The sequence below is a fragment of the Thyridium curvatum genome (genome assembly GCF_004353045.1).
Source record: "Thyridium curvatum strain D216 chromosome Unknown NODE_87_length_172569_cov_81.238300, whole genome shotgun sequence".
NCBI lineage: Eukaryota > Fungi > Ascomycota > Sordariomycetes > Thyridiales > Thyridiaceae > Thyridium > Thyridium curvatum.
This window is the reverse complement of record NW_022156842.1, coordinates 163,475-172,569: the sequence shown is the minus strand read 5'-3', so window position 1 is coordinate 172,569 and position 9,095 is coordinate 163,475. Positions and strand designations below refer to the sequence as shown.

Here is a 9,095-nt window from a genome sequence, read left to right as displayed (position 1 = left end):
ACCGTGCCCCCCCCCCCCCCCCCAACAGCTGAAGCAACGCCTGCTATGTCCAACACGCACACGCCTACCTGACGTCTGTGACGATTATTGTGTCATCCAAAGGAACTTGAGAACCGAATGCTCGAGGGTGCGCAACTACAATGTAGGGATTTTGGCGATCCTTCGGCCCCCCACGTATGCAACTTGACTGGGTGCCATTGTTTCCCCCTTCAGGCAATGCAGAGGAGGTCTGTCAAACGGATTTGAGCCAGTGGATTTATCTGCATCCTCTGGCCGTCCAAACCTAGCCATTATGCCGTATTAGTATCACTGAGGGTCAGGCGGTGGACTGCTGCAGAGCAGCGGGCTTGCTACGTGAGCATGGATGATGGCAGTAGGCGCGTGGTGTCGCAACCGTGTATATCATCATGATCACACTGATCACCGAAGAGTCCTGTCAACTCCTTCCCCTTTAACAGCCTTCGCTCACAACCACTCCAAGGGCGAGTAGAGGAGCTCATATATCGGGCCTGGTCCTCCATGTATTCGTCTGAGAGCCCCATCCAAGAGCTCAGGAGAGGCATCGACCTGAGGTGCCATGATGTCAGCGTTCATCGAAAGCTATCGTTGAGTTGCAATCTACTAGGCAAATAGTCTGCCTGTCAATGTTGGTGTTGGACTTGATGGACTGACTTTAACTGTCAAGTAGGAGACCAGATAGCTTATCAAGGCACGGACCACTCAATAAGTTGGGGTCTGGTCTCTCGTGCCCCCTCCCCACTTCGGAAAATCCTTAAGTCGCCCAAGCCAATCAGAACACCCTGCCTTGACAGCTGTCGGAAAAATTCCTTTCTCAATTGAAGAAAAAGTTCCCAAAGAGCCAAGCCTGTGAAAGGACCAAAAGCTTCAATTTGCCCAGTGCAGGAAGCAGCCAGACCTCCCGGATTCTCGCACAACAAACTCCACACAACATGTCGTTCAGAGGCCGCGGCGGCGGCGATCGCGGAGGAAGGGGTGGTTTCCGGGGTACGCACACAAACTTTTCCCTCTCCCCTCCGTCATTCGGAGAAGAGCACGAGCTTGCTCTCTCTCTCTTCACGGTGGAAAGCACCATGGCAGAGCACACATGGGGCAAAGGCATTTCGTAATGGACCAAAGGCTAACACTCATCCTCTCACCTGCAGGCGGCCGAGGCGGCTTCAACGCGCCCACGGGCCCCCCCGACCAAGTCTTCGAGATGGGCGAGTTCCAGCACGCCGTCGAGGGCGAGATGCTCTGCCGCTCCGTCAACGTCAAGGTGCCCTACTTCAACGCGCCCATCTACCTCGAGAACAAGGTGCCCATCGGCAAGGTCGACGAGATCCTCGGCCCCATCAACCAGGTCTACTTCACCGTCAAGCCCCAGGAGGGCATCGTCGCCACCAGCTTCAAGGCCGGCGACAAGGTCTACATCGGCGGCGACAAGCTCCTGCCCCTCGAGCGCTTCCTGCCCAAGCCCAAGGTCCTCGGCGAGAAGAAGGTCAAGAAGCCCGGCGGCGGCATGGGCGCTCGCGGAGGCCGCGGCGGACCCCGCGGCGGGTTCGGCGGGCGCGGCGGGCGCGGCGGGTTCGGCGGGCGCGGCGGCCCTGGCGGTAGGGGAGGCGGTGGTTTCTCCCGGGGCGGCGGCCGTGGAGGTTCCTTCGGCGGCGGCCGTGGCGGTGGTGGCTTTGGCGGTCGGGGTGGTGGCCGTGGCGGCAGCGGCGGCTTTTCAAGGGGCCGTGGCAGGTTCTGAACGGAGCGAACAAAAGAAAAGTAAAGGCCAGGATTGGATGTTTTTCTGTGTGTCATACCCGGTTGTTGGGTTTACATGATCCCGTCCATCCTCAGCGGGCGGCAGGCGTTTCGGATGGCAATGCTCTTTATTTTTTGGCTCTAGCAGATGGAGAATTTCACGTCGTTTCAAAGTCCAGTGAATGCAGCCAGAGCCTGAATCCCAAGTGCATGTCTAACATCGTAAGAGCAAGGGTCACAGTCTTCAGCAACATCGTACATTTTGGCGATGAGAACATTGTACAGTGAAAAGGGTATCTTGTCTATTCTCTAGAAGATCTATGTAAAAAAAAAGAAAAAGAAGTAGATCTATGCCGAGTCCCACATACAAGTATCATACACACCACGCCGACGATCACATCAGTCAAAGTGGGCGTGTTCATCCTCCACGTCAGTCCCCGGGTCGTCCGAGACCCTGCCCACGAGCTGGGAATACGTCGGGCGGAAGGGCCACTTCATCCACGCCTCGAGGATCTCGACGAGCTGCGCCTCGTTGAGCGTGCGCACCGAGACCTCGCCGAACCCGCCAAACGGCATGCCGCCCCTCCCGCGGTCCCGCAGGCTCGGGCAGTGCGGCAGGACGCCCTCGGCCGCGCCGGGCCACACGCTCTCGAGCGCCTTGCTGACCGGGTCCGCGGCGAGCTGCAGCAGCCCGCGCAGGACGAGCTCGAAGATGTCGCCGGCCCGGTTCGACGAGGGGCCCATCTCCCGCATGAGCGGGTGCACCGCCTTGGGCTGGATGTCGAGGAGGCAGCAGGGCGCGTTGGGGAAGAACTCCGTCCCCTTGACCGCCAGGGGCTCGACGTACCGCCGGTCCCAGTTCAGCAGGCGCGGGTCCTGGTCGAAGATGTGCTGGTTGTCGCGGTAGAGCAGGTAGTCGTGCTGCTTCTCCTTGACCAGCTTGTCGATCGAGTCGTTCCACTCTGCCGTTCGCGCCTTGAGCTCGTCGGTAACCTCCCCCTTTTCGTACTGCTCGGCTAACGCGTCCCGTTCGTCGAGGAGCTCGATGATTTGATTAGCCTTTTTGCTTTCCCGAGCTGCCCTATACCTAAGGTCCCTGAGCCGCAGAAACGTGTCCGATTTCTTGTCAAAGAGCCCGGCACTGAATTGTTCTTCCAACTCTCGCTTCTCTTCCTGGTAGGGCCGGAATAGATGCGGCATTGTTTTCGAAGAATCAATCCTAAGAGGGGATTTCGAGGAGCGAATCTCCTTGATGAGTTGGCTTTCCCGACCCTCCGGTATGCTAATGCCCCTCTCATCAAGCTTTTGAAGCATCTCCTGTGCGCTTTGCAGATCTAGCGCGCGGTCGCGTACGAACCAGCGGTTCCCCGACGCGTTCGTATCCTCGACGCCCGCAATCTCGCAAATCCAGTCCGTCGAAAGCTCGCCATCGATCGCCAGGCGCTTCCTGCGCTGTAGCGAGCGGGGTATCAGGCCGACTTTGTCGTCGTTGCCGCACCATATCAGCATGCGCACCAGGCCGTACTTTTGGAACAGCGACGATGCCCGGATGCTCGAGATGAACTGGAAGAGGACCAAGTTGGCGACCGAGTCGAAGCTCCGGAAGCTTTTCTTGGGGTGGAATGCCAAGTTGGCTACCACCAACAAGGTGTCATTCCGCTCGGGCGTTTCCCGCGACCGAGGAGCTCGCTCAGTCTGGTGGGGAAGATACGTCGGGTTGAGAATGTCGTTGAGGTCTCGCCAGACTATGCCGGATTTCCGGACCAGCGTTGTCGTGTCCATTTTCAGGAGAGGTTCGAGGAAGGGTCGGTAGAAAGTCTCGTCCGGCTCCATGAGGATATGGGATCTGGGCTGGAGGAGGTCATGTAGCTTCTGGCTCCATAGGCCTGCGCCGGGGTAGATATCGATGAGGTCGCATCCTTTATGCCGCTCGAGCGAGGACCCGATGTAGGCTATGATGTCGTCTGTAGGGCATTTAGCAATCATTTCCAAGTAGTGGAGAAGGCCGGAAGCTTTGAAGCAGGTCGCAACTTACCACAGAGTTTCGGATCGACTATGTTCACCCGGCTCCTATCGGCTTTTGGTTTCTTGACACCCTTGGACGCGCCCCATCTCCCAAACTTCCAGAGAGCGGTCGCCTCGAGCTTCTTTGCGAGCGGCGTCGTTGCTTTGAGAAGGTCTTTTGCGACTGTGGCCGCATGGCGGTAGCTCGGTTGGCTTGGGAGGCGCTTGCGCGAGAACGTCGCAGAGCTTCGCACGCAGCTCCGAGTGAGAAACATGTAGAAAAGCAATTACGAGCCAAAGAGAACCAAAAGATCCATTCCCTACCCGGACCGTTATTCGTCTCGCGCACAATCACTGCACTGCATCATCGATCACAGAAGCTTCTCGAGTTCTGTAATGCCGTTCTCGACCGCCTACAGTGACGTTTTAGCGGAACAAAGAGCGTGCTGACTCAGCGGACCGGCCCCTGAACAACAACATCAAGGAACCGGGAGATGGCCTGTCACATTGCGAGCAAATGTGGTAAATATTCGCAGATTTCACAATAACTTTTTGAATTGCTGCATATACGTTTTCCCGTGCATGTTTTACAGTAGATCTTGCCGAGCGCCTTCAGCGCCCCCTTCCCTTGCTTATAATGAATGCATCTTTTGTACATGAACTTCACGGCTCGATCTGTTGGACAGTCTTCTCCCCAATACCACAACTTTCTAGCTGACAATGAGTTGGGGAAATCCGTTATTTTCAGACCGGATTGACAGTGGCGAGAGCTGGGATTTGGTCGAGATGGGGGAAAATATTGATGTACCCGGAGTTATTGGAGATTTACCATGCGCGGAGTAGGGGGCTGGACCAGCAAAGTATCTCGGGCTCGAGCCATATGAAGATGACGTCTTGGTGGACTTCGGAGTTACAGGGGAGGGCGTATTGGTCTCGTACCGCTCCATCGCCGCCATCTTGCTCAGCTTGCGAAACACTCGTTCTAGCCGATATCTGGCTCCGCAGACGGGGCTGAGGAGGTTCCTCGTGTGACTGCCATGGCATGCGTGCAGGGTCCCAGTGGGATCTGCAATATTGCAGCCGAGCAACGCCGTCCACCTGCGCCAGAGCCTCGAGCGATTAGCCGAGAGAGTCCGCAGTATCTCCCTCTGCGGGAGGAAGAAGCGAAAGAGACGAGGGCTGAGCAGATGGTAGACGAGGTTGTCGACAGCGTATTGGAGGAAGGGATAGCTCGACATGACTAGCCGGCGTTGGTCGCGGACGTTCTGGCGCCAGTACTTCGACTCTGCTGGCGACATCGGGGCAACAGAACAGTTGCCTTGCCCGAGAGGATCGAGCTCGGTCATGTTCAGAAACGCAAGACATGCGTTGAGCATGCAAAGATGGCCATGATCGATGAGGTCGTCTGGCGAATATGTCCCTGGCTCTGGGGGCTCGTGACTGGCACTGGACAGGCAGGCGAATCCGCGTCCAGACAGGAAGAAGTTGCGAACCGACTCGTGGATGACTTGAACTCTTTGCATGCCCAGAGGCTCGTACATGACCCCGTCCCGGCCCTGAGCTCGGAGCTCGACCAGTCCGATTGACCGTAGCCGCATCCAGCGCTGGAAGTGATACGGCGTGTCGAATGCTCCTTCGTCACTAGCTGAGTGAGGGAAATCTCGTAGCGAGCCGGCCGGTCCGAGGACGAATGTCATATAAGGCTTCAGTTCATGAGGGTGCCATCGCTTCGTCACCTGCATGGCAATGCGCAGGTCGTTGAGCCGCATGGGCTCCGAAGCCAATATGACCCACTGCATCAGTGTCATGGTTTCGGCCTTTTCCTCGGGGCTCAGCGTTGAAAACAGCCAGGCGTACAGGTCGTCTATCTCATCTGGCAAGTCGATGATGGTGTCTTCGATCATTTCTTGCGTTGCCCCTTCCATGATGGCCGAGTTGAGTATGTTGACGACGATTTCCGCCCACAAGAAGCAGCCTCCGGCCTTGTGACCTATCTCCACCACAGTGTGGTTGCGATCTTCCCATTCTGCTATCAAGTTAAGACTAACAAAACGAAGGATGTCATCCACATTCCTCTGATGCATGACAATCTCGGTTGCGTTGTCACTAAAGACCTGGGGTAGGCTGGAGCTGGCCAAGCAGATGCTAAAGTCGGAATTCTGCGCCAGCTGTGAGAGGGAGTATACCAGCTCTTCGAGGTAAGGGGCGCCACAGTCGTCGGCCGCGTCGACGAATATGAATGTGCGAAGTGTCGGCGTCTCGATCTTCTGGTCGACATAGTCATCGAGGAAGAAAGATACGAGATGAAACTCCTCTAGATGGTGCCCTGAATCATGTTTTCTTTTCTCCAGCATCAAAAGGGCTTTGCGTAGCCGAGGATCTTGCTCGAATAGCTGCGCAAGAAGGTTGCGATACACTGCCGCGGGAGAAGTTTGGTGAGGTCGGTGGAATGCTCCAGGAGAGAACACGTCGTCCAAAGTCTTCCCTTCTGCTGTGCTCCAAATCAGACTGGCACCTAAAGGTTCCCATTGCTTTTCGACTCGGCTGCGGAGTGATTTCAGCAGGATTGACTTCCCAGAGCCTGGTTTCCCCTTCACCCAGAGTAGCCTTCCTCGCCCAGCCTTGACCCTCTGGTACCAGGCCCGGAACTCGGGCATGTCGTACAGCCACAGGCATGTCCCTGGGTAAGAAAGTTGCGAGTGGGCTTCTTGAGGAGGTGGCCGTGCGGGCCCGATGGTTCGCAGAAATGCTACCAAGATGTGAGCATTGTCAATTCTATCATCTATATAGCTTTCTTACCTTGTTCTTTGTCGCTCATGGGCCGTAGCTAGTTGGTATCAGCGAGATAGTTCGAGCGAAGATCTCAATCATAGAGCTTACTCGATGGGTCTCGTCGTGGATAATCTTCATCAGAGTGAACGACAAAGACCTATAAGCCTCGTCACCCATAGCGCGATACCGACATATGCCAATGTGGTCCCCCAGAATACCTTCCGCCTGCTCCCGTGGATCGCCTAAGAAGCTGGCTTCCCGACGAAGGGTCTATGGACCAGTCAGTAATGACATACAGACCATATACAAACCGAGTCCTTACAAGATCTGTCAAGGCTCGATTCCTCTGGGCATCTATGGCTACTTTCTCGTGGAACGTCTTGACACGGAAGTTGTAATTGTTCCATAGTCGGAGGAATGCGAGGCGGTTGAGGTTTAGATTGGCGCTTACTGCACCGCTCAGATCTCTCAAGACGGCATCGTCTGCTGCGACTTTTAGGGTTGTGCTGGCCATATTGCGCACTGCATGGCTGAGTTTGCCATATTGGCTGTCGCGATGAGGGCAACCGATGAAGAGGATCGATCTTGTCGAATGCAACACATCCTTTAAGCTTGGTTCTCCCATGTTCTCTGATCGCCGCAAAGCCTGTCATCATATGTCAGCAATGAGCCCTCGGTGGATATGTGGTGGCAACTAATAGTTCTTACCTCTTTTACCACAATACCTCCCAGGGAATGCGTAATGAAGACAAGGGATCTTCCCTTAGTCTTCGTCTTCTCCCGAAGGATAGCGAGGTCATGTAACATTTCATCTCCGTGACCAAATACGTCGAGCTGCGCCGGCAGCAGCTTTCCATTTGTCGACAGTGTCTGACAGCCATAGGTCAATATTCGCGAGTTCGGGCAGCTGTTGGGGAGGAAGTCTAAAGGCCAGTAAACATCCGAACTCGATTGTGACTTCGATTCTTGGTCTTGGACGAGCAACTTCAGCTTTGATGAAGTCGAGTTCGACCGTTTCAATCGGTTGGAGTCGTTTCGTCTCGGTCCGGGATCGGCTTTTGCTTTCGCCGCAATTCTTGACTCTGACCTGCTGGAGACGTGATTCTTCCTCAGTACATTGCGTTCTCTCGGTGCTATGATGCCCTCCTGGCCTTCCTTTCTCAAAGTCGAGTTTGATCTCTTGAGTCGTAGGCTTGAGGACTTGATTAAATCCTTCAGGGACCCTTTCCTCCGTAACGTTCTTTCGGGCTCCTGCTCTTGATTTTGAACCGCCACCTGCCAAGTCCTGACTGGATGCCCTCCCAAGCTGGATACGAGAACTATGCTGTATCTATGTTAGGATGTGTCAGATTTCAGCCCAGAACAAGGGCAGCTCACTCGACAATGGCCTCATCATTCCCATCCGGCTCGTAGATGACTGCTAGCCCTGAAGAGGGAATGGACGGCTTATTGCGCTTCATTCTCGCGCTGGATCCATGGATGATGGATCACAGGTGCAGACGCATGCAAGCTGCAAGATAGAGTCGCCAATCCATGCGAGGATCATGCGAGCATATGAAAGGGCGATGCAGCTCCCCGGAGGATCAGTGCACGATGTCGGGCGCGCACGAGCACAAACATAGCTTAGCATACAGAATTACTGCTATTGGAAACCGAGCCGCTCTCAAGAAATGCCATGGCAGCACTCCACAAGCTTGATTAGGCTGTATCACTCCCGACTTGGTAGCAAAGACAAAGCTCCCGGCGAGCTCTTGTCCCTCTTCGACTCTCTATCCGACGGGTGAGCCGTGCGGCCTGGTTTTGCCGGCCGATGAGCCTCTCGAAGGTCATAGGTGTGACAGACACGCACACCGAGCCGTGCGCCCTCACTCACTTTCAAGCCGCCCCTGAATATCCGGATCGGCTGTTTCGGGAAACCTGTCGCAGGGACAACCATGCGCGATTTGAGTAGGTCAGTGATTACAGAGCTGCATGATTGTTAGAACAAAGACGACGATCTTGATTATGATTGGGGTACTAGCCCTGTGTGGTGTGTGAATACAGGGATGTCATACACTGATGATCATCGAGAACCACTGAGCCAAAGTGATAAACCACTCCACACTGTCCAAACAATCTCCAAGTCACTCATGTATTCAGAAGCCGAAGAAGCAACACTTTTTCTTGGTAAAGAGAGTAGTTTGACTCCAAGGTTGCTCACATCCTCGACTTGCACCACGAAGAAATGGCATGGGTTAAGATGGTATGTTTCAGGGATAAATATGATGGAGCAGATATAGATATTCTTAACTTTATTGACCAAAAGTATGCCGAAGATTCAAGGCATTGAATTGAAGTCTTCTTCATCAATTATGCTCATGCCGACAGGACTTCCAGTCATGAACTACATGTGTGGCCAGGCCATGGTCAGGTTAGTCGACAGGCCGATAAGAGGAGTACTTGAATATCCATCAAATCCATCGGTTTTAGGTAGTGGGATAGCCCTCACAGGACCCAGAGGCAGGGGATGCATTGTTACCATTGAGGTTTCTCTTCATGAACTTCTCGTCAACAATTCTTACACTCACTGG

General features: G+C 54.7%; 2 protein-coding genes across 2 annotated transcripts; one reads left to right on the top strand and one right to left on the bottom strand.

The window, feature by feature from the left end:
• Positions 1-1,126: 1,126 nt before the first annotated feature.
• Positions 1,127-1,750, top strand: E0L32_010632 (uncharacterized protein; the record flags this gene model as incomplete). The annotated part of the gene is made up of 1 exon (XM_031133271.1): positions 1,127-1,750. The coding sequence occupies one exon, from the start codon at positions 1,127-1,129 to the stop codon at positions 1,748-1,750; it is 624 nt and encodes a 207-aa protein (XP_030989447.1).
• A 398-nt stretch (positions 1,751-2,148) lies between these two features.
• On the bottom strand, positions 2,149-7,985 carry E0L32_010631 (uncharacterized protein; the record flags this gene model as incomplete). Its single annotated transcript, XM_031133270.1, has 9 exons — positions 2,149-3,713; positions 3,785-3,937; positions 4,583-6,502; positions 6,553-6,580; positions 6,634-6,795; positions 6,848-7,171; positions 7,234-7,395; positions 7,484-7,844; positions 7,903-7,985. 9 exons carry the CDS (start codon positions 7,983-7,985, stop codon positions 2,149-2,151), a joined length of 4,758 nt encoding a protein of 1,585 aa, XP_030989446.1.
• Between the last annotated feature and the right edge of the window lie 1,110 nt (positions 7,986-9,095).